Below are 25,821 nucleotides of genomic sequence, written 5' to 3' on the forward strand. Positions count from 1 at the left end.
AATTTACTCCAGTGCTTAACTACCCTGACAGTTAGGAATTTTTTCCTAATGTTCAACCTAAACCGCCCTTTCTGCAGTTGAAGCCCATTGCTTCTTGTCCCATCCGCAGATGTCAATGAGAACAATTTACCTCCCTCCTCCTTTTAACAACCTTTTATGTACTTGATAGCTGTTATCATGTCCTCCCTCCATCTTCTCTTCTCCGGACTAAACAAACCCAATTTTTAAATGGCTGTGGATCATGACATATCTCAGGAGGAAAGGAATTCACATCTTTCCGTAACTCAGGGATTGGTTGCTGAAGGGGCGGCTCAAGAGAGGAGGTTCTTGCCCATGTCAACAGCACATTGTGTTTGCTTGGCCATCTGGGACTCATTGTAAACACTGGAAAGTTAACCTTGGCTCCCACTCAAAAAATCAAGTTCCTTGGAGCCCTGTTAGATTCCATGAGGACGAGACCATTCCTGCCAGCCGACTGCTTCCAGGCAATTCAACAGCTCTGTCTCAGCCTGCAAACTCAGCCCTCCACGACAGTCCGGGTACGTCTTAGCCTGCTGGGGCACATATCCAATAGTACGCAGGGGGGCCAGTTTGCCAGGCTTCGCCTTCGCCCTCTTCAGCTGTGGCTCAGGACAGTGTATCGCCCTGCCCTGTATTCTCTGGACAGATTAGTTCACCTTCCCCCTCTAGTCTTAGACTCCTTACATTGGTGAGCATTCCCATGCAGTGTGTGCTAGGGGAGCCCCCTTTGCTCGGCCCTCTCCAACAAAGTCAGCAGTTACTGACACTTCACTTTTCGGGGGGGCACCTGGACTTGCTGAGGGTGCAGGACTTAGGATCAGAACAGGAAGCCTCACTCCATAGCAACATGCTGAAGCTTCGGGCCATTCACCATGCATGTCATGCCTTCCGGGACTATATCAGGCACTCAGTAGTTCACCTACGCACAGACAGTGCCACTGCAAAATACTATGTGAACAAACAGTGGGGGCGCACATTCCAGGTTACTCTGCCTAGAGGTGATCACCTGTGGCAATTTTTCATCAAAGATGACCTCACTGTGGTAGCACTTGCCGGTGGTGTAAAATCATCCGGCGGATCATGTCAGCCGGGTTTTCTTTCTGAGCCACGGGTGGTCCCTGAAGGCCAGCATCCTCTGGGTCATCTTCGCAATGTGGGGCATCCCCACGATCAGCCTGTTTGTGATGAGGGAAAACAGAAAGTGTTGCCTATTCTGTTCTATTCTGGGGGGCATTGGTCCAGACTCCCTCTCCAAAGCCTTCAGTTGCAGCTGACAGTCTGCTCTTCTGTATGCCTCTCTCCCTACTCTGATCATTCCTCAAGCTCAAGACAGATCAGGCCAAGCTCATCCTAATTGCCCCAGCGTGGCCCAGACCTCCTTGCTTTGTCAGTTCAGTCTCCCATACTGCTTCTTCTCCACCCCGATATGCTCACTCAGAGCTACGGCCACACCCTCCATCCTGCAATCAGCTCCCTGCACCTTAGGGTGTGGCTGTTATTTGGCTGAATGAAGAGGAAGAGCAGTGCTCAGTGGCTGTCCAGCAAGCCCTACTCAGTAGCAGGAAGTTCTCCACAAGGATATCCTACTTAGTTAAGTAGAAGAGTTTCTTGGTCTGTGGGACCCAAACTGACTCTGGTTTCCATCCAGGACATCTTAGTGTACCTACTACATCTTCAGAAATTGGGCCTTGCGCTCAGTTCACTGAAATTGCATTTGGCATCAATATCTGCATTCCATCCCCTTATTTAAGGGAAGTCAGTTTTTTCCAATGCCATGGTGTCAAGATTTCTGAAATGGCTTCTCCACTTCCATCCTCCAAGTCGGGATCTGGTTCCCATGTGGGACCTAAACACGATTCTGGTGGCTCTGACTGGCCTTCCATTCAAGCCCCTTGCATCCTATCCACTGCCCCTCCTGTCTCAGAAAACCGCATTCTTGATACCCATCATGTTGGCAGGAAGGATGTGTGAGTTGCAGGCTCTAATGGCTGAGCCGCCTTACACTGACTAGTCCAAGCAAAAGGTAACATTGTGACCACCCTTTAAATTTTTATCTAGGGTGGTCTCAGTTTCATCTGAATCAGGAGATGTATTTATCTGTGTTTTTTCCCTAAACTGCATTCCTCCCCAAAGAAACAGCATCTCCATGCTCTGGATGTCAGGCACCTCCATACTCTAGCTTTAGCCAGGACTAGACTGTTTGGTGCTTTGCCTCGCGTGTTCATGTCATATGCAAACTGCATGAAAGGGTGAGCGGTCTCAGCACAGACTATCTCTAGATGGATAACATCCTGCATTAAGAATGCGTATGGCAAAGCTTCGGCTATGCCTCCTCAGCAGGGCTCACTCCACCAGGGCACAAGTGACGTCAATAGTGTTCCTCAGTGACCTTTCCAAACTGGACATTTGCAGGGCAGCCACATAGTCATCCATATATACGATTACGGACTATTATGCTATTTTACTGCGTCTTCCAGAGCAGACCCAGGCCTTGCAAGGGTGGTTCTGTGATCCCTATTTCAGTAGACTCAAAGCCCTGCCTCTGGATTGGGATACTACCTGTGAGTCACCTAAGTGGAATACACATCTGCATCTACTCGAAGAATAAACTGTTACTTTAATTCTTTGAGATGTGATGCAGTTGTGTATTCCACAACCCTCCCTCCTTCCCCTCTGCATAGGAGTCTCCTCTCATGGGATTTCGGTTTGAAGGAACTGGCAGGGGTCAGGGTGGCACTGCCTCATATAGCCAGGAGAGGGACCACGAGGCATGAGCCCCACCACTGAGTACTTCAAGGCAAAAGGCTCCAGCATGCTAGGGGCGCAAACACCAAAGTGGAATACATGTCTGCATCACACCACAAAGAACCACAGTTACAGTAAGTAACTGTTTCTTTTATTCTGTGCCAAAGGAAAATACTTAATTCCCATCTTTGTCTTGCAAAAAAGGAAGACTTAGGAGAGTTCACATTTATAGTGTGACCATGATATACTGAATGGCAGTTAAAGGAAACTCTTGGCTAAACAGAGTTAAGTTATGCCCCTGAAGATTGTGCTCTGCTGGCTTGTACTTCAAAACTGCCCTCTGGGAAAAGACATGGACCCAAAAAGTGGCTGTCACCACATCATTCTGGTTTTGGTTGGATTTAGAATGCTTTGACAGCATTCTCACTTCTGCTTTCTGGGTCTGTATTGTCCAAAGTCTCTCCACAAAACTACCTGGCATTTGGCAAGATGACTTGCTGTCTTTAGTGTAAACTTAGGCTGCAAACTGTCCTGGCTGGTACTGTCCTGGCTGGTCTCTGGGAATCCCAGGCAGCGTTCTCTAAGGCAGCGGTTCTCAAACATTTTAATGGGTTGCCAGGGCTGGCATTATACTTGCTGGGGTCCAAGCCCAAAGCTGAAGCCTGAGCCCCACCGCCTGGGGCCGAAGCCCTTCGGCTTTGGGCCCCCACTGCCCAGGACAGCAGGGCTTGGGTGGGCTCAGGCTTCACTCCCCCTGCCTCCCACCTTCTGGGGTCATGTAGGAATTTTTGTTGTCAGAAGGGGGTTGTGGTACAATGAAGTTTGAGAATCACTGTTCTAAGGCTTCAAAATATGCATTTCAGAGATGGGAAATCCAAGGTATAGACTTCAAAGCCTATTGAGTAAGGTTTCCACATTTTCTAAAAAATTCAGGTGTTCTCAGAGACCTTCTGATATTCAGCATTGTTTTGTATTTCATATGCTATTCATTTTGCTCTTCCTTATCAGTTATTCCTGTCATTCATTTTTTTTATGGATGAACAGTCAGCTTTGACCAACTGATGCTTTGGTTTGCATGAAAAAATCATTTAGTTTTGCTTTGCCAATGCCTCAGAATTTACTCTGACATCTTCTAAGGTCATTGCCCCACAGAAAGTGGTGGTTACCTCAGTTTCTTTTGTTGCAAAGAAGTTTCAGAATTAATCTGCATATGAGAACTTCACTCTCTTCTAGTTGCCAGTTACGTCATCAGAATGTCTTTACCTAGGTTGGCATGTTTGTTTTGCCAGCACTGACAATCAGAGTTGATTTTACTGAATGTTAACAGCCCTGCAATTTTTTGGACACATTGGGGCACCAAGTTATTCAGAAACTGATTGACCATGACATAACCAAGATGCTATACTACAAGACAGGGATGGTCTATAATACTTAGTCCTGCGATGAGTGCAGGGGACTGGACTAGATGATCTCTCAAGGTCTCTTCCAGTCCTACAATTCTATGATTCTAAGTAGAGGCCACAGCCAACATGCTGAAAATATAGAGTGGCGTAAGCATCTTAAACAGTTTTAAAGGCCTTCGGCAGTTTGAACCCCATTAATGCTTTCTAAGGGTTTAAGCCTAAACTGTTTTAAGCTTTTAAAGTGGGTTGAGGCTTAAGCTGCTCTGAGGATGTAAAGATTGCCCTTTAGTCCCTTGCCAGAATGAAGAACCATCTACAGTAATGCTACTGATTTCCCCCTTAGCAAGGGAGTGAAGAAGAGCTAGCTCCAGTATAATTTTCCCATTGGGTAGTTGAAGAAATTAAATCATGTTTCAGTTATATCCTCTGCTACTTGCGGGAGTTGTATTGTGTTGTACTTGTAGATATATTTAATTTTTTCAGCACCTATCTATGGGGTAGGCAGTTTAACATCCTTAAAACAATTTTGCAACAATATAAAATCTACAAAATACCTGCTAATTGAACCTGACCACACAATAATATCCATCTCATTCATCACATTATATGTATCATATTCTTCAGGTCCCCTCTTTGACCTGCTCCCCAAATGCCAGTGGGAAAAAATGGGCTTTGTGGCATGCCTAGATGGTAACAAATTCCAACTCTGGCAAACTTAGGTGCAGGAGTGAATTCTACAGCCACAGAGCTCATGGAGAACATTCCTTGATCAGCATCTTCCCTTTTAAATCAAGCAGGCTTTAACTTGAACATGTCTGCTGATTCCTGTTTGTCACACCTACTATCTGAGCCACTTGGGAGCTGATAATACTCTAAAAGGCAAAGTTGTGTTGCAAATGGTGGACATACCTGACAGAGGGAGTATCCCATGTAACTTTCACTATTGTATTTTGATGCGCCCCATAGCTGACCCAACATCACTTCTTTCTTGTCTGATTTGCGTGTCAGCTAGTCTTCATCTAGTCCCTATTTCAGAGACATGAGGTCATCCATTCCCTACCACACCAGCCTGAACAGAGAAGAAGGAGACATAGAGCTGTGTATTGTTGTCATGCAAAATATATCACAACCCTATTTTCTCACTAGCCTTCCACTGACCTGATTGTCACCCCTCCTGTTCAGGGTGAACAAATAGGCTGTTGTACCACCCCTTGTGAGAGTCCTTGGAGGAAATGAGCAGTTACCCAAAACTACTGTGTGGGATCTGTAAGAAAGGAGCAAAGCCAGTTGAGTGACACATCCACTCTTCCTACGATTTGCGGATGTCAGCAGCATTTTGTGATCACTGGTTACAAAAGCTTCTCATGGATTTAAAAGAATCAGCAACAGTATCCATAGTTATTATTTCATCGCCCAATGGAACTCTTGATCATACCAGGCCTGAAATATGCAGACTCCAGAAATGACCATGGGTTGTCCTGCCATAACTTTTTCAATAGCTTTTCAGAGAGAAAGAGAGAGAGGAAAAAATAGACATAAACTGATAGATAGCAAGTTTGTCATGTCAGGAGATGATTCTTGTGCAGTTTCACCACACTTTCTTTAGGGAGAGCTGCCATCCTATATTTGAAGATTATGTATAACTTTTCACCAAGTTCTGGGGTAATCAAAAAGCTGTGGTTATTTTCTTATTTTCATATTTTAATAGCAAACCTAAAAAAAGCTCATGGTGAACTTGTATCCCCAAGAAGCACATAGTGTGTTTGTGTTAGAATTATTTATGGCATCTTTTTGGTGGTGGAAGTATAAATTATCAAAACTTTTGGGATAATTAAGAATCGTTTTTGTTGATAATCTCCCCATGCCTAAAAAACTGACACCACTTTTTATACATTATGCAGAACATACTCTCTCTTTCTTTCTTTTTTTAATAGGAGTACAAAAACTGTCTGTTGCTGAACTAAATGAACTACTAGAAGAAATTGAGGCTGCCATTAAGGATTATTCTGAGGAGCTGGTGCAGCAGTTGGCTCTAAGGGATGAGCTGGAGTTTGAAAAGGAAGTGAAAAATAGCTTCATATCTGTCCTCATCGAAGTACAAAACAAACAGAGAGAACACAAAGAAACAGTGAAGAAGAAGAAAAAGCTGAAAAATGGTAGTCCTCAGAATGGCAAACAAGAAAGAGGTCATATGCCTGGAACAGTAAGAGAGTCTTTGTGATACTTATATGGAGATTCATGCAGAATTCTGGGGTTTTTTAAGTGTTAATTCATAGTGTACATTTATCTCATAAGGAAGTAGTCATAAATACCTCTCACACCTAGTAAATGATGTAGATTTAGCCCTTATCTTCAAGCATAAGCAATGTTCAGTTCTTTCCCTTGAGACTTACATTGCTTTTCATGGTTCCTACCAGACTTTTAGCTTTTTCTCAGCTTTTGAGCAGCAACTTTATCACTTGCACTCTGGCTCAAAATCAGTTGTGCATTGCTCATCGGAGAGGTGATCATTGCTTGTACATGCTTCATGATTTTGACTGTGTAGGTGGTAAAACACGTACCACTGCCAGACATGCAGGAAGTACAGTATTGTCATTGATATAGCTGTACAAATCTTAATTAATCTGATGGAGTCTAGTATGCAGAATTTATGAATAGTGAAATGTAGACCCCGTGCTGGTTCCACTGAAGTCGGTGACAAAGTTCCTGTTAACTGATATGAGAGTAGGATTGGGATCAAAGTTTAATGTACAAAGACAGATAAATTTGGTTTGCTCTCTATAAACTATGCGATCAACCTAAGGAAAAAAGTCTCTGACAGGATTAAAATAACAGGAGTTAGAGATGGAAAAGACCTATTACGTCATCCAGTCTAGATTCCTCCCAGTGCAGTTGTTTTCTTTACAGTATTCTTTTCGAACACTTTGTCCAGTCTAGTGTTAAAAGATCCAATTTGACATTACTGGATTGCCACTGTTATGTGATCCAAACAGAAATTTCACATTACTTCATTATTTTAATTTTTTGGGTGCTAATATACAGGTAATACTGATGTTTTGTGTGCTCCTTATAGTTTGTTTAGATCAAAATGCAGTGTATGATTTATCTCTGCAAGCTTTAAATAGAGAGTAGAATGTAACTGTGTGGTTAATTGTCATAGTTCCTGCCATGCATTCTAGTGCTTGTACCTAAATAATTCTCTTTATTTCTGTAACTCTTTCCACTGGGAAAGAAAAGGTGCATGCCCATTTCACACTGCAATGTTATCAAACTGATATGATGACGGAAGAAGTACAGTTAACCCCTGTTTTTGTCAGAAGTTGTGCATAATACGGTTCGTTAATGAGAGAGGAGGAAGGAGAACATAAGAAATATTCTTCAGTTGTTTAGCACACCATAAAATAATGGAAACTGAATGTAAATGGTGGTAGTATAATTTTTTTAGAAAGTGTTTGCTGTCAGATCAAAATTGCTGTACATCTGAAAGTTGTTAAGCAAAAGTACCACTTAAGTTACGCTCAGACAGTTTACAGGATCATGTAAAAATCACACTTTTATTTGATTCAAAACAAGGCAAGTAACACCTACCCTGAGGAAGCTAGACTGTTTGACAAACTTTTTTTTGTTTTTTAATTCTGAAAATGCTAAATAGGAATATTACTTTGTTTCTGCTGGATTTACTGTGTAAGTAGTATCAAATCTAAGTATACCAGGTAACAGAAAATACATTGAATAATACGTTAGAGAATATTTTTTTTAAAATTAATACGCTGATATGGTGCCTGTGATGAGGCAACTAAGCAACCTACATTAAAATTAAAGATTAACCTGCCAAAGTGTATATCTAAATCAAACCAAATTTTCTTCTTGCCATTTACAAACCAGATGAAAGGGATTAATTCCCAGTGAATATAGTGAAAGCCATTAAGAAGTCAGTACTGATTAAGCTGCTACTGCACCTACTATATCCTTGCAAAAGCAGAGGAAAAACTATAGTAGTGTGACATCACTGTTTGGTAATAGTTGACAAATACAGACTTTTTATATGGCAACTCTCTACAAAGAATAGGAGCGAAAAGAGGGTTACAAACAGAAAAGAGAACAAGGTTGAGGGTGCTGAAAATAATGGGACTTCTATCATGCCATTGACTGAAAATTGTCTGGCCTTTACTGCGTACAAGGACGGAAAGCAATTGTAACTACTGGGAAGGTTCATAGGGTTCAACTGCTTTACTACTTAGGTCATAGATTATGAAGGCTTTCATATCACAATAATGGTAGACACTGTAAAGAAGAACAGGGTAAATAATAATAATGTTGGCGCACTGACCCTTTAACTGAACACAAATTTAAAGCAGCACACTTGTGAACTCTGTTGGCATTGGATAAGGGATTCACCTTCCATCAAGGGATTTATTAATTTTTCATTGAGCAGTAAACTATTTCAGAGGCAACCAGCATAAGTGAATATATATTTTGTAGCCTTCCTTGAAGGAAGTTAGATATCTAGATCCACTCTTCTGGGTTTTATCCTCGGGAATGAGATTCAGCAGCTGAACCGCAAATGAAATTATTTGGATACCTCCCAAGAATCAATCGTGTGACCTGTGAGTGCACCGTGCACTATCTTGGCCTCTAATTCTCAGATCTCTTTCTTCCCAGGGGATATGGAGCTGGGTTATTCGGTCACATGTCTCCTGTTGCTTTCAAGTGATATAAATTGTTATGTGTGATATTAGTACATGGTGTCTCTTTTCTTCAAACAATTATTTTATTTGTCTAGACAAGATATTCTTTAACGCTGAAACAGCTTAATTTAAAAATATTGAAAAGTGGTAGTTCTTAAGCTTTGTTGTACTGACAAGCATGGGATTGTATGTGCATCTCACACGCTCAGTAGCTTGTCTACATTTTTAGACCTTGTAAGTGTCTTAGTTAGGATTCAGCTAACATGTGAGATGAATGCGGAGCAGGTCACATCTTTCTTGAAGTTCTTGTTTCAGTTCTAGAAAGAGTTACTTATGTTTGAATTGAGAAGACTGTCTTCCAAGCATAAAGGATAGAACTTCTTTTTTAATGAAACCTTGGACTGTCTAGAACAGGGGTGGGCAAACTAAGGCCCACAGGCCAAATCTGGATCGCCAGCCATTTTAATCTGGCCCTTGAGCTCCCGCTGGGGAGCAGGGTCTAGGGCTTGCTCTGCTCTGGCGCTCCAGCCAGGGAATAGGGTTGGAGGCTGCTCTGCGCAGCTCCCAGAAGCAGCGGCATGTCCCGCCTCCGGCTCCTATGCATAGGGGCAGCCAAGAGGCCCCGCTCTGCATGCTGCCCCCCGCCCCAAAGGCCGCCGCCGCAGCTCCCATTGGCCGGCGCCTGCAGACAGGGCAGTGCACAACAGAGCTGCTTGGCTGCGCCTCCATGTAGGAGCCAGACGGTGGACATACCACTACTTCCGGGAGCCACTTGAGGTAAGCGGCCCCCCCGGAGCCTGCATCCCTGAGAGACACATACCCCTCAACTTCCTAACCCCCTGGCCCAGCCCTGATCCCCCTCCCACCCTTCAAACCCTCCTGCACCCCAAACTCCTCATTCCCAGCCCCACCCCAAAGCCCGCCAGCCAGAGCCCTCACTTCCCCCAGCCCGGAGCCCCCTCCTGCACCCCAACCCCAATTTTGTTAGCATTCATGGCCTGCCATACAATTTCTATACCCAGATGTGGCCCTCGGGCCAAAAAGTTTGCCCACCCCTGGTCTAGAATCTGAATGTCTGCAGATTTACCAAAATAAGTTAATGTAAATACTCTTATCAGCATAGCTATATCCACTTTAAGAGTTGCACAGATTTTAACTATATCAGTAGCTAAACAGGTATAGTTAAATCAATACAAAAATTGTGTAGACAAACCATTAGAGGTGAATAGCTGAAGCTAAAGGGAAAGAATTGCTTGTCTTTGTGACATAAGCAAGACAGATCAGGGGGTGAACATTATCATTGTTTTTAAGAAAGGGTATTAAGAGAATTGTATGTAAATGACTAAAATTTGAAAGACTATACCAAACATAATTAAAAGTCACTCTCTTTAGACACCAGTAAATTTAGGAAAACTCTAATCTCAAAAAGAAACAGAATGTGTAAGGATTAAATTCCTTGTATAAACTAGGTTTAGCTTGTTTTTACTGAGTGTGATATTGGAAATTCAGTTAAAAACTTACATAAAATGCACTCCTTATTGGTTTTTTATCATGGGATAGCAAAAGGTGATATTTTAAATTAACGTAGGAAGAGAAAAATAATGAGAGTGGCTCTATTTGAGGAAAGTGATTCAGACCCATTCTGAAACGATTCAATTTTGGAGTTTCAAATAAATGGACTTGACACTTCCACATGTAGGTATGCAACCCCTGATATAGGACATTTTCAGACCAGGTTGCTTAAAGTTAGGCTCCTAAATACATATTTAGACATCTACATAAAATTGGCCTTCTTTTTCAGAGATGTTGAGCAACCCCAGATTCCACTGATGGTAGTGAAGACTGCAGGAGCTAAGCACCTTTGAAAAACCTACTATGGTTCAGATATTTAAATATAGATTGTTACATAAGTCAAGGAACCTAGGCCTAGGTTTAAATGGTTACATAAAGCTAGTCACCTAACTTTTTTTATAGACAGCTAAACAAATAGGTCAGTTTTCAAAAGTGTGTTTTCAAATTGCAAGTTCAAGCAATTTCGTGTGGAAAGCAAAGAAGTGTCTAGTATTGTTAAAAAGCAAAAGCCTTCAGTAGTGCAATGGTATTTTATATGGAAAGACAAAAACTGGAATATTAAGTCTCTTTTACTGTAGCAAGAATAATTCCATTGCAGATGTGTTTGAAACCAAATATTTAACAAGATAAGTAATAATCAAATATTCTAATTCCCATTCTGCCCTTTACTTATGGATAGACTTTTTGGGCAAATCGCTTTGCTCTTTGTTTTCTTGACATGTAAAATGAAGATAAAGAGTTTTTTAACCTACTTAACAAAAATACTGTGAGGATTAGTTTAATGTTAGTTCAGGACTTTGAAGATGTAAAATTGTGATGTTCTGGGGTTCACACGGGCTCAGTCACCATCTGCCATGTAATCCTGGGTTCATTGTGGCTCTGTAGCTTTGATCTAGGTTAGGCCTCTGATCCCAGCAGCCCACAAGCCTCACCTTAGCTTTGCCCAACCTGACTGCTCCTTGCAAGCTGACCTTAGTACCCTTTTAGTCCTATATTTGCCCCAAAATCATCCTACTGCAGAGATCAGTCTATTTCACTTGACCCTCCCAGTAGGTTCATTGCCTTTACAGAGGCAGTAAAACACTCCAACCTGTTACCTTTCTAGAAGCACACACTTTAGTGAACTACACAACATTGATGATTTATAATGAAAGAAAACAAGTTTATTACAAATGAGCAATGGATTAAGGGATACCAGTTAAAAGGGACAAAGGTAGAAATGGTTACAAGAAAATAAAAGTGAAACCACACATCTAAAAGACTAATACTTAATGTAGCATGATGCAGTCTTTGTTCAAGATGGTTTCTCTCACCCACAGTCTCCTTTTCAGCTTTTACTGGCTGGGCTGGCCAGGACCCATCACGGAGATCATATGGCTTAGTTCCTTTGTCTCCTAAGGTGAAGGATAAAGATGGAGTCTGTCTCTGTTCCTTATATCTCCAAAGGAATGTCTTTGTCGCGCAAGTCAGGAAGCCCTTCTGGGGATTCAGTTTCCTGTGTTTTTCTGGGGCGAAGGAGCCATATTAATTGAATGCCTCTCAAGTTCAGGATCAGAATAACCCCCACCAGATTGGCTTGATGGCTTTATTTACTGCCAGTATGTATACTGAGGTAAACCCACATTTCTTTGTCTATGACAGACATGTTTATCACCTTCACCTAGGCTAAGCTGTCTTGTCTTAAACATGTTTTAGAAACATCAGACAAAGGGATTCATAACTTCACATATGAGATTAACATGGATTTCAAAATTATATTAATAACCAGCTTGTTATTAACTTTCATGTGATACCTCACAAGATGTATTTTGTACAAATATTATTGTAGTAGTCTGTGTGGTGTAGATACAGGGGTGCCTAGAATCACAAAAATATTTTAGTATATTCCAAGAAAGCGCATTAAGGTGCCTTTGAGAGCCTTCACTTTTTCATTTCCTTAATGTTGTGTGTTAAATTTACAAACTTAACATTGCATTAACATCGCATTTAATTCTTCCTTTAAAAAAATTAAATGCAGGGAAATGTGCATGTGTAACATATATGCATATTTATATAAAATCACAGCTCTCTACGATTATCCTGGGGTTGGTTACTTTTTAGTTTGTTAGTCAGCTTCTGAATTTCATGTGTGAGACTGACTCTCAGAAGTGTGGATCTGTTAAACTTCTTTCCTTGAGTGAACAAGAGTGGAATGAAAATAACGAAAGGACAGATTTGGTAGGATACATTTTGATTATTTTTACTTAGCTTCCACTTGTTTCTAATGGACCTTGAAATTAATGTAGCTGCTTAGTTAACTAACTTTGTGCATTTTTGATATCAGCATAATTATGGGAATACAGTTAATTATTACTGTGGTTAATTGTTGCTGTTATTGTAGCAGAGGAAATACAAAAGCATAAAATTCTTTGTAGGATAATGTAAAAGAGTAATTTTTATAAAATATTTTTAATTGGTAGTACATACTCCATTGGACTTCGTAAAAATATTAAATGTCAGCAGTGTACCTTTAAATATGATAGTGTTTGAATAATAACTTTATAAGAGGGGCTGTCTCTGAAGTAAATTTTGAAGATCTTTATCAGCCTATTTACAATATTTCAGATACTCTTAATATATTTTAAAATCTTAGTCTAGATTTAAACATTTTTTAAATAAAGAACGAAGTGGTAAGGTGTACTTACGTATAAACAAGTGGTCTGCCATATAAAGATTTTTGCCTCCGACTCTGTGCAGAAAATTTTCTGCACAATCCGGTTATTTTTAAAATGTTTATGGTGGTTCATATTTATTAATCATAAACCCCTCTGTCAAAGCTTTCTTCTGCATATGAACAGCAAACAAAGATGTTAAAATATATTGTAACACATTCTAACAGCTTGTCTCTGGCATTCATCTTACTTATTGTCTGGGTAAATGCTCACTAATAGTCTTTGAACTTCTTTCTCTGTCCCCTTCTTTTTCTGCCATGTTTTTGCTATCTTTAGCGCTTCAGCATGGAAGGGATCTCAAATGTCATTCAGAATGGCTTCCGCCACACGTTTGGAAACTCGGGTGGAGAGAAACAGGTGCTGGGTTATCCTCTCACTTTTCCTCATTCTTTGCTTGGTGCTACTGTAGAAATCGAGGTCTTGAAAGATGGCAACTAAAGCATATTTAGTGCTCAGATTGAAAAAATAACTGCTGTATGCTCACCACATCCTCTCCTGCTTTCAGGGTGGCAGTAGGCCTATAGTGTCTTTTTCTCTCCTCAATGGTTAAAGACCACTCAAGTCTTGATGTGTATGAAATAATGCACTGAAATTACAGCCTCCTCCAAGGCTTTATGTCACATCTGAAAATAAAAATAAATATTAGCATAATGCATGCTTGAAATGTTTTGCATGTCTATAAAACCCACTTTAGAAAGATGCATTAAATTAGAAACTTCACTCCAGTCTTAAGCCTTAAGGAGGTAGGTAATAGATAGTAAGGAGAATAAAGAAGAAGCAAACCCCACTGTTCAGAGCTCATTCTTCTGAATAACAGAATTGCCTCTACAAAATTGCATTTATATCTTTACACCTTTGACAGTTGCATTATGTTAAAAGCAGCCAGTTGTATGGAATACAAATATTCTGGATATAATAATATATCCAAAGGTAAGTTTTTGTTTTTATTGATTTAAATATTAATAAAGAAAATACATGGCATAGAATACCACTATTTAGGATAATGGTTAATATTTCATGTCATTGTTAAATATAGAACTTTTATCCTTTATTTCAAAGTAGTATTTAATTACCATATTTTAATTTAGATTCTGAACTGTAATGGTACAAAAATTGTTTGTGTAATATATCTTTCGTATAGTACTTATGATATTGATAAACAGCAAGATTCTTAAAATGTAGTCAAGTTGAGGGTGTGACCCCGGTGGTACTTGGGGCAGCCCTCACTGGAAATGCCAAGTTCTGGGCAGGCTGCAAAAGGGAGAGCAAATCCTCCCAAGACTGGTGGGTAACACTGAAGTTAAACTCACCAACCAGTCACAAACTCTGTTTCTGATCCCCCACACTGGTTATCAAGAAGCAAAAAAAAAATATCCCTCAGCTCCCTTTATTTCATTCCAGTCTCTGGCTCCCAATCAGCACCTAGGTCCAGTATAGTGAGAAGTTATTTTAAAACTCCACTCACATATACAAAATGTTCTTCTGACCCCAAAGGGTCAGCCATGTTACCAGGTCAGTATAGGTTTATATCTTACCCAAAATACTACACTGCCAGCCAATCCTTTAGTATCTAAAAATAAAGGTTTGTTATAAAGAAAAAAGAGAGAACAAGAAGAGAGATGTTAAGTGGTAAAATAGTCACATACATACAAGGACTTCAAAGTCCATATATCAGGATCCTTGCAGTATTAGTGAGTTTGCTGCCTTGAAAGTGCCTCTGGAATACATCCACAGCTTGGATGGGTCATTCAGTCCTTTATTCAGAGCTTCAGTTTGTAACAAAGTTCCTCCAGAGGTAAGAAGGAGGATTGAAGACAAAATGGAGAAGATGCAGCTGCCTTTTATAGTCTCTTTGCCATGAGGCCTGTGCTTCCTTTGTTTCAAACACAAGCTGCCCAGCACACGTCCTGAAAGCCTTTAGAGTTCTGTCCATAGGCATGCCCCTGCATGCCTTGCTGAGTCATAAGGTGTATTTGCCTTCTCTCAGTGGGTCCATTGTATAGCTGATGGTCTTAATGGGCCATCAAGCAGACTAGGCAGAGCTGATACCCAAACTATCTGGGAGTGTCCCCCAGAAGCATAGCCCAAGTTTGAAATACAGATAGTCATACATATCTATAACTGATAATACAAAGATGATACAAACACATAAATGAGATTATCATATCTGGCAAATTATAACATTTTTGCAGATACCTTACATGGCCTATCTGGCATAACTCATTACAGTTTTACAATATTGATATTCATAATATCCTCAAGCCCTGGCTGGGATGATTTAGTTGGGGATTAGTCCTGCTTTGAGCAGGGGATTGGACTAGATGATCTCCTGAGGTCCCTTCCAACCCTGATATTCTATGATTCTAAGTGTCCCCCAGATTCCATACAGCATCACAGAGGGTTTACTTCTCTAGATTATTTCTCAAGATCAACTAATTTAGGGCCCATTCTATCCTCCTGTGTGAAGGGGAAAAGTCCAATGGCTATGTGGAAGGTTGATTTTTATGGAATTTCCTTCCCATTCTCCATTCAAAGGAGAGGGATACCTAACTAAACTGTGATGTCATGGAATCCTGGACTTTGGAGAAACCAGGCTTCAGTCCCATAGAACTTGGCATAGAGACAGCAAGCTGTTCCTTGGTGCTTCCTGTAGTTTACTTAAAAAACAGCAGCAGAAAAAGAGTTTGGAATCTACCCCCACACAACCTAAGATCCCTAGTGGCTATAGCAGCATATCCATACAGAATGTGAGTGCATGTATTTCTTTGTATTGGCAACTTAGTCAAGAGCAACATCTTGAAAGAGCAAAGTATTGATCCATGCCACAAATAGGATGCTTAAGTCTCAAAAGCTTAAAGTAAATTGCTAAAACTATATATCATTGCTTGTCTTCAAGAGAGAGTAGGAGCCCTGTAAGACATGAAAGCCTTCATTCTCTTTGCAAGGACTTGACAGGATCATTTACCAAAGCCTCACTGTACTGCAGGTAGAGCCAGAAGATGGCCATTGGACTGTGGTGTGGTATTTGTGAGATACCACCAAGCGAGGCAACCTGGGTTCAGCCTGATATCCAGTTGATAAATCTCAGTCTCTCGCCACATCTGAGTAATAAACACCCTGAGATACTCTGACATAGTGGCATTGCAAGAACAATTTATAATTAAAAGAGACGTCCATATTTCTTCAATGCATATTGTATTAGCTGTATACGAATCCACTGTGTGAAGGGTAGAGTGTAAAGAAGAAGGTTCGACACTCAGGTCATTGCCTCCCTAGAAATCTAAACTATATTAGTGTCCTGAAGACGAGGGTAACCCTGTTTGTGTCTGAAGCATTGTTGACTAAATGTCCCAAAATACATCAGAAATCAGTCTGTGATCATTTATGTAGGAGGAGTGGGTCAGGTTATCTCTGTCAGGGTCTAAATGATGAGGACCTGGGCAATGCCCCATAAGATATGCTTAGCTGCCTTTACCTGGGAGAAAAGGAGATGAAAATGGCACAAGTTCAGCAAACTGAAAATAGTCCCTCACAAGTGATTCTTGGGTCTGGACTTACAAAGTAAATCTAAGAGAAGTCTGTTTGCCACACACAATTGCCAGTTTTTTTGCAAAATGGTAGTGTGCAGATCACAGAAGCAATGCACAAATTCTCTCTCCTTTGATGAAGAACTCGCATGGTCCTTTTATTCCACTTTGTAAAGTAGTAATGGTTCTAACCAAGTACAGGAGTCACCAAAGTTTCAAGGATATTTTTCAGAGCTTCCTTTTTGGGTGAGACAGCATGCTCCAAGCTGGGGGTGGCAGTAGCCAGTCCTGTTAGACTGAGGTTCTTGCCTCCTTTGATCACCTGGAACTAGAGCATCTTTCTCAATCTGGAATCTTTGTCCCCAACAGGTTGGCTCTTGATGATGGAGAATGTTTTGATGTCTCACTTTCTCCTTGTCACTCTGAAGGAATTTAGGAAAATGCTTCTTGATTAATATGCACAAGGCACCTGTTGATCCTTCCTTCTCTTGTCTGCATGCACTTAACTGATCAATTTCCACACTTCTGAATCTGGTTTACAGACATATTTGCTTAGTTTTTGTGGATACTGTTTGTTTTTTGTTAATAGAATTTAGGTCAGGGTGGATTGATTTAAATCAGTGATTTTAATCTTGATTTAAAGAGGCATACAGGAAACCTTGATTTAAATAATCTAATCTTGTGCTGCATTAGTACTTTTTAGTTATTTTCCTCAAAGATACATTTTCATTGGTTGGTAACCATTAAAACATGTTGATTTGCAACTAAATATAGCCTTTACACTAAATTTGGTACTTTTTGCGAACCAGGTGGATTCACTTTATCTATACACTGAAGCAGTTATATAGCTTAACATACATTTATTTAAATTCTTAATTTCATATTTTTATGTTAGACAATGTAGTGATGCATTTACTATTTACAAGTTGGTTGGTTTTTTGGTTTTTTTGAACTCGTGACTTGTGTTGATCTGCATTTGAATGGAAATTGGAATTCATTAAAAAATGCACAAAAACAGGATTTTAAAACTGTTAGAATTACTTTAAATAAGGTCGATACCTAAGAAAAAAGTTTTATTAAAACATGTTTTGCATTTGAAACTGACTGACTTATTAAACAAAGTAAGTATTATCTTTGGTTAGTGAATTGAACTGATTGTTTCTGGTCACCGTGATTTTAGAACTAGTAGATATCTACCTCTCTCACCTCATTCTTATTCATAGAATGGAAGAGAAAAACACGTTTTCCTGCTTTTTTCCACTCTCGTTCAGTTTCTCAGCTTTGAATAAATTAATGAACTGCCCTTCTTGAAAAAACTGAAATTAAGGAAATATTCTCTCTGCCCCTACAGAAGAGGTTACCGCTGTCAAAACTCTGGTTCCAGGTGCTTTGCCATTGACTTCCTTCAATTAAGTGGTTTGACTTTCTTTAAAACTTTGGAATGAACACACATTAAAAGAATAATAATAGTTAAGTGTAGGTCAGAATATCAGTTGTCATAATTTCAAAATTAATTTTAAATTTTTATTTTTAAACATAAAAATTTATTTAAATTTAAAATCCATTTTTTAAAATCATAAATTTTTATCCTCATGGAGTTAGACCAATTTCTTCTTCACTCCTGGTTACCTGATTTATGAGGATCTTATATATGAAAATCTATGGTCTTTGGAACAACTGTGATTTTTTACTGAGCTGATGAGTCCTTTTATTGAACCACTAGATGTCTCTAAGCTTAGGTTTCTAATACGGAAAATTTTATTCTTGATAGCACATTAATCCATCAGTATTACTTTTATTGTTCCAGAACTTTTATTCTCATAGCACAGACTCTTCTTCACAAATTAGTTAAGGCTTAAGTAGATACCTCTTCAAACTTGAGCTGATAAAAGCCTGTAGATCTGTTTTGGAGGTAATAGTTGAATCATAGAAAATAGAGATGGAAAAGACCAGTTAGACTGTATAAAATTACATGCAGGAGATGGAATTAAATGTGTAAACTCCTAATCTCTCTTTGATCATCTGCATCTGTCCAGGCACGTGGACTGTAGTTCTTCCCAACCTGTGGCTTCATTGCTCCAGGTCCTGAGCTACTTTTGATCTAGCTAGCTCAGGTATGTTTATGTGAGCTACAATCACAACCCGTGATTGCAGTGTAAACATACCATAAGACTTTTGATTGTCATACCCTCCTATATAAGGGTAGGCCACCTTTCAGCCTTCAGTTGTTTCTGTCTCCAGCAGATAGAGAACATAGTCCCGACCAACACTCACCTCTTCCGACTCCCCTTCCCCGTTCCTTTTGTACTGCAGAACATTTAGTTTGTGAAACTCCGAAGTAGAGGGGAGAAGGGAGGGTAGTGGAGCACCCATAGAGGGCGCGTCTCTATGAACCACAATTACTACACACGGTGAGTAACCCTCTCCTCTTCTTCGAGTGATGTCCATATGTGTGCTCCACTTTAGATGACTTCAGAGCAGTGCCCTCCTATGGAAGGAAGGGGCTTCAAAGTTGAAGTCATGGCAGATGATAATACAATGAGTCCCAAGTAGTGCATCCGAAGTTGCATACTGTTCTACTGCATAATGTGTAAATGTATGGGCAGAAGCCCAGGTTGCTGCTCTTCAGATGTCTGTAATGGGAACTTTGTTCAAAAATGCTGTTCGAGTCGATATTGCTCTGGTGGAATGTGTGCAAATCCCCGTAGGGGGTTGCAGGTTATGTTGGTGATAACACAGCTTGATGAAATCCATTTGGATATGGCTTCTCCTTTTGATCGTTCAATGATTGAAACAAGTAATTTCTGAGAACCCAAGAATGGATGCTGCCTTGTCGGGGTTAGTGAAAAGGGCAGCATAGACTATGGAATGAGGCGCGGCTCTCAAGAATTTCCTTGACAGAAAAAATGAGGTACCTCTTTGAATAGAATCTTTGTGACCTTAAGCCTGTCCCTACAATCTTCAATTTATGGAGCATATGTTTCCCAGGGACAGTGAACTGGTCACAGAAGCTTAGATCTCCAAAGGCCAAAGATAAAAACTGTGAAGTGACCAAGACTCTCCCATTTCTGGTCATCACTGTCTTCAATGTGCGTTCACATGTGACATGAGTCTGCTACTTCACTGAGACTGCCTTGGCTCCAGGAGAGAGGCCCTGTAGCTAAAACAGTGGCTAGTATTTGTTTTCTTTCTTCCAGAGCCAGGCTAACAGACATGCCTTTTAAAGGCCAGTTTCCTTTCAGTAAGACTTGGAGAAAGTCAACAGTCCTTGGCTGCTTCAAAGAGCAAAGTCCTATCCCAGGAGATGCCAAGCTGAACCTTGAATTCATGTTCAAACAGGAGTGGATGCTGGGAGACTAGAAACTATAATCCAGTAAAAAGGAGGCATAACCATTTAGAGAAGCAGTTGGCCTTAACAATGTACAGCCTTTCATTGACAAAGGAGGAAGTAACAATTATCAGAGGAGTTCCTTCACATTTTAACCAGTCAGCCTGAAGTTTCTAGAGTCTGGACATAAAGTCCCAACATTGGGGGAAAGTTGAGGAACTGTTTCCATATCTGGGCCTAAATAACATCAAAGGGGTCCTGGACAATACTATATGGATATGCAGTCAATTCAGTATGAGATCTATTCTACTACAACAACTCCGTTCTACTACACAGTGCCACATTGGCCCAGCAAAAAGGCAACTGAGGTATCCTAAACAGTTTCCTAAAAATACAGCCCATTCCCCTGGTCCTGAAAGATCAGAAGGACATTGGGATCTATTTCACTGTCCAAAAAACAAGGAGACTTGAAATGTGTCTATCCTTCCTCGGTATCTCATGTTTGTAGGATGAGAGTCTCTAAAATATTTTATTCAAGATGTGAAGACAAGCAAATTCCTATGCTCCCTGGATCTCAAGGTTGTATACCTACCTACATGTGCCTATCCTGCAGTCTGTAAAGAAGTATCTGTGACTTACTGTCCTGGACCAATGCTACCAGTCCAAACCCTCCCTTGCAGTCCCAAGAAGAAAGGATATTCTTTTAATCACTTGATTAATCACACTGTTAAACAATAATAAAATACCATTTATTTAAATATTTGTGGATGTTTTCTACATTTTCAAATATATTGATTTCAATTTTAACACAGAATACAAAGTGTACAGTACTCACTTTATATTTATTTTTGATTACAAATATTTGTACTGTGAAAAACAAAAGAAATAGTATTTTTCAATTCACCTAATACAAGTACTGTTGTGCAATCTTTTTATCATGAAAGTTGAACTTACAAATGTAGAATGATGTACAAAACTAGCTGCATTCAAAAATAAAACAATGTAAAACTTTAGAGTCTACAAGTCCACTCAGTCCTATTTCTTGTTCAGCCAATCGCTCAGACGAACAAGTTTGTTTAAATTTGCAGGAAATAATGCTGCCCACTTCTTCTTCACAATGTCACCTGAAAGTGAGAACACCGTTCCAGAGGATATGTGTCCGTGCTGATGATGGGTTCTGCTCGATAACAATCCAAAGCAGTGCGGACCGACAATGTTCATTTTCATCATCTGAGTCAGGTGCCACCAGCAGAAGGTTGATTTTCATTTTTGGTGGTTCGGATTCTGTAGTTTCCGCATCGGAATGTTGATCTTTTAAGACTTCTAAAAGCATGCTCCACACCTCATTCCTCTCAGATTTGGAAGGCACTTCAGGTTCTTAAACCTTTGTTCGAGAGCTGTAGCTATCTTTAGAAATCTCACATTGGTACCTTCTTTGTGTTTTGTGACATCTGCAGTGAAATTATTCTTAAAATGAACAGCATGTGCTGAGTCGTCATCCGGGACTACTAGAACATGAAACATATGATAGAATGTGAGTAAAAAAGAGCTGGAGACATACAGTTCTCCCTCAAGGAGTTCAGTCACACATTTAATTAACACATTTTTTTAACAAGCATCATCAGCATGGAAGCACGTCCTCTGGAATGGTGGCCAAAGCATGAAGGGGCATACAAATGTTCGCGTATCTGGCATGTAAATACCTTGCAGTGCTGGCTACAAAAGTCCCATGTGAATGCCTAGTCTCATTTTTTGGTGACATTGTAAACAAGAAGTGGGCAGCATTATCTCCTGTAAATGAAAACAAAGTTGTTTGTCTTAGCGATTGGCTGAACGAGAAGTAGGACTGAGTGGACTGGTAGGCTCTAAAGCTTTTTGCATTGTTTTGTTTCTGAGTGCAGCTATGTAACAAAAAAAATCTATGTTTGTAAGTTGCTCTTTCATGATAAAGAGATTGCACTACAATACTTGTATGAGTAGAATTGAAAAATACAATTTCTTTTATCATTTTTACAGTGCAAATATTTGTAATAAAAAATATACAAAGGAATCAATGTACACTTTTTGTATTCTGTGTTGTAATTGAAATCAATATATTTGAAAATGTAGAAAAACATCCAAAAATATTTAATAAATTTCAATTCTTGTTTAATTTAATTATTATTTAACCATGCAATTAATCGTGATTAATTTTTTTGATTTAATCCCGTGAGTTAACTGTGATTAATCGACAGCCCTAATTTAAACCTTCTGTTCTCCCCTTGGGGTGTCTGGACCCTGGTTTTCACAAGGAAGTATTATTGTTTTGTGTTATCTGTACTGCCTTGTGCTTTACGTGATTAAACATAAAGAGCATAAAGTCAGTAGATTGAACAAAGTGTTTGTGTTGACTGCTTCAAACTATTGTGTGCCCCTGAGGGACTTAAACTGTAAACCAGAAGTTTCACACCTTTGGAGTTGAGTTCTGGCTGAGGGGGTATGTTTAAATACTGGGCAGTCTGAAGTGTCCAGAGGGGCTAGGTAGCTGGACAGTGGGTTCTGACACTCGGAGGGCAGTGACAGATAGAAGGTCTGCACTCTGAGCATGTGCATAGGAACCCTGAGATTGGGACAGTGGCTAGACTTAGTTCAGACTACAGGAACTTAAAGCACCCTTGGGATCTGGGGCACTGAGGCCTGAATTCCCCTCACCGTAGTGTTAGTGGGTGGCCAGGAAGGGACTCTCAGTAGGATCCATGGCATGAGATACAAGGAACTTGTTAGAGTAAGGAACTTTAAATGATACACAGTTATTTTCTTAAATGTTTAATACACCTTCATGTTTGTGTTTTTTATGTAATTTATGGCAAAATTCAAAACTGACATTTGTGACAGAGGTAGATTTAGGACAGTTGAAATAGAAACTTGTTTCTTGCAAAATATCTGATCTTATTAAATAACATCTTGTAATTCTACAAAATAAATAAGATTTTTTTAGTTCAAGCAGGGTAAATTATAAGCAAAGTAATTGCTGAATAATCATGTTTTTCACTCGACAGTACTTAACAACAGTCATTCCTTATGAGAAGAAAAGTGGACCACCCGGCGTTGAAGATCTACAAACATTAACCAAAAGTGAGTAAATATTTAAAACTCTCCTGCTGATCTCATGTCCCATACCTAGTATTGCCAAAAACAAGTGTTCAAAAATCATGAGTCAGACCCTCCAAAATCATATTACTATTTTTAAGCCATAATAAATTTTGGATGGTTCTTGTTTGTCTTCTGGTTTTTGAGCCTCTAGAATGCACTCGGATCATGTTTTCAGGCTGGTCTCTGAAACCCTGAGGGCTAGAAACTTTTTATTTTAACTAAAAGCTGATATTCTCATGTAATGACTGGACTTCAGGAGCAGGAGCTGTAAGAAAAATACCAAATATCATGAATGTTGGCAACACTGCTTCCCCGCTCCTTCAAAATATGTATGTGTACTAATGGGTTTATCAGCAAATTCATGTTGAGTTGAGACAACCATTTATGTAGTGACGTTAGAACTTTTGAGAATGAGAGTACATGGGGGAGCTATTTAATTATAGTTGTCAAACAACTGCTGTTCAGAGAGTTTCAAATCTACTTTTCTTGGCCTAATTTTTCATGTGAGAGTTACTTTGGTGTGTCCAAATTAGGACACCCTAAAGGGATCTGATTTTTACAATGTCTAAAGTGCCCACCCTCTTAAAAGCAGGTCCTTTTAGGGTGTCTGAATTTGAGTACCCAGAATTACTAAACACTTCTGAAAATGTAAGATCTTATGTGCATTTCTGCTGACAGGAGACTTATAAAATTTTTAAGTAATAGAACATTTAAACAAAAGCAACTTAGATACACATTCTTTTCCTGCAGTATGCTCCCTTGGCTAGTACTTAAGTTTTGTGTTTCAACTAGCGCTTTCTCACAGTTAACTTCATTTTCTGTTTAACCCTGTAATGAGATCATAATCCTTTACTAATGACTAAAGCATAGTTCAAAATGTCAATATTCCAGTATTAGTCAAGGGGGGGAAAAGCCAAAAGTCTCAGCAAAATAACTTTTTTTTTTTTTTGATTAACAACAAAAACATTTATACAAATGTGTATTGTAAAGAGTTAAGTGTTTTCTGCGGACTGGTTGAAACCTGATTGTGTTACTCAGGCTTGGTCTACACTACAGAGTTAGGTTGAGGTAAGGCAGCTTATATCTAATTACAGGTATGTCAGTGTAAGCACTACAGCCTTGCTCCCGCTGATGTAAGTGCCCTACTACACCAGCATAACTCCATTTCTGAGAAAGGAATAGGACTTATTTTGGTGTAACTAAGGTAATGCAGTGTCCATACAGACAGTTTTCAGAGTAGCAGCCGTGTTAGTCTGTATTCGCAAAAAGAAAAGGAGTAGTCCTTTTCTTTTTGCATATAGACAGTGTTACTTATATCTGCTGTTGGCTGTCATTCTTGTCAATTTCATGGCTCCTTGCTGGAGCCGTGAAATTGACAAAAAAGCCAGGCTGACACAGGGTGGGTGGTGGGACTCCAGCTTGAGACGGCTGCCTCCTGGGCTCCCCCTTCCCAGTTGTGCTGTGCCTGCCCTGCTCGGAGTTCAGCTCCCCCATGGCTCCCCACTCCCAGCCCAGCTGCTGCCCAGGCTCCTCACTCAGAGTTGGGCTGTGCCTGCCTGGCTCCCTGCAGGTACTGCACGGAGGCTCCCCGCTGCCCGGAGCCTGGCTGCACTCCCAGGCTCTTGGTTCCCTGCTCCTTGCCGCAGCCAGGGTCCCAGCAGGGAGCTCCGTGCCTGAAGTCCTCGAGCCTCCCGGGCAGCCAGGCTCCAGGTGCCAGGGAGCCATGTGCCCAGTGTGGGGAGGGCGGGAGAGTGGCCGGGCTCCTGATGGTGGGGAGCTACATCTGGAGCTGAGAGCCCAGATTCTTAGCCTCCCACACTGCCCCTCTTAAATCGGTGAAAGCGCTCCTGACGAGGGGACACACCACCAACAAAAGGAGGATAGTGTGGGCATTAACCACCGCAGTAATTACTGTGATGGTTGTAAGTCGACCTAACATAGGTTGATGTATGTTTCTAGTGTAGACATGCCCTCAGTAGCAGATTTCTTGGCTTACTTCTCCTGGCTTGTGCAGTTGTGAGGCAAATATTGAACAGGTTATTTAAAGCTACGAACACTGAATATTTTATTTCAACATAAAGATAAATATAGTATTTTGGAATAGTTATATGGTATTCAGATTCTTACATAAGCGTTCTGGAGTTTATCAAATGCTGCTTGTCGCTAAATGCTGTGCTTCTGATTCTTTCATTCCTCTCGTGTTGCGAACACTTACAGAGGGATATACATCTCAACATTCTTTAGTTGAATATGGAACAACAGACAAGCATAAGTAATCCAGGGCAGTTAACAGAGGTTTTTCCTATAGTTAACAGTCCACTGCTCCAGGGACCAGCAATGGAAATATCTATTCTGTGTTATAAGCCTCACAGCTGCCTATTTCAAAACATAAAACAAGCATTGCATGTACAAGTAGAATCTTCTCATTAATGGTTTGATCTCTTTCGGATCCAACTCTAAATGCTTGCAAAAAAGTTCTACAGTTGGCAAGTTAACTAAATTGGTTCCTTTTGCCAGTGGATTGTTTAGTCTACTGTGGTTGATGGTAGTTGTCCGGCTTCTCAGTGTTATTTTCTTTTCAAATACTATTTTTTTTAGAATTCATTTCTCAATAATTATTGGTTATCATAATCGACAGCTAACACTGTGAGCCAGCTTATATAGAATGAAATTTTTGCACAACCTGAGTGAGAA

At 40.2% G+C, this 25,821-nt stretch overlaps 1 protein-coding gene across 2 annotated transcripts in view; it reads left to right on the plus strand.

Annotated features, from left to right (window-relative positions):
- Nucleotides 1-25,821, plus strand: part of FEZ2 (fasciculation and elongation protein zeta 2) — a 57,449-nt gene that overhangs the window by 14,298 nt on the left and 17,330 nt on the right. The window contains exons 5-7 of one of the 2 annotated variants that reach the window (XM_048843699.2): nucleotides 6,104-6,372; nucleotides 13,417-13,497; nucleotides 23,034-23,109. In XM_048843699.2, coding sequence (XP_048699656.1) covers nucleotides 6,104-6,372; nucleotides 13,417-13,497; nucleotides 23,034-23,109 — 426 coding nt within the window. The remainder of the gene's footprint in view (nucleotides 1-6,103; nucleotides 6,373-13,416; nucleotides 13,498-23,033; nucleotides 23,110-25,821) is intronic. The other variant, XM_048843700.2, reaches the window with a different exon arrangement.

This window comes from Caretta caretta, chromosome 3 (assembly GCF_965140235.1).
Source record: "Caretta caretta isolate rCarCar2 chromosome 3, rCarCar1.hap1, whole genome shotgun sequence".
NCBI lineage: Eukaryota > Metazoa > Chordata > Testudines > Cheloniidae > Caretta > Caretta caretta.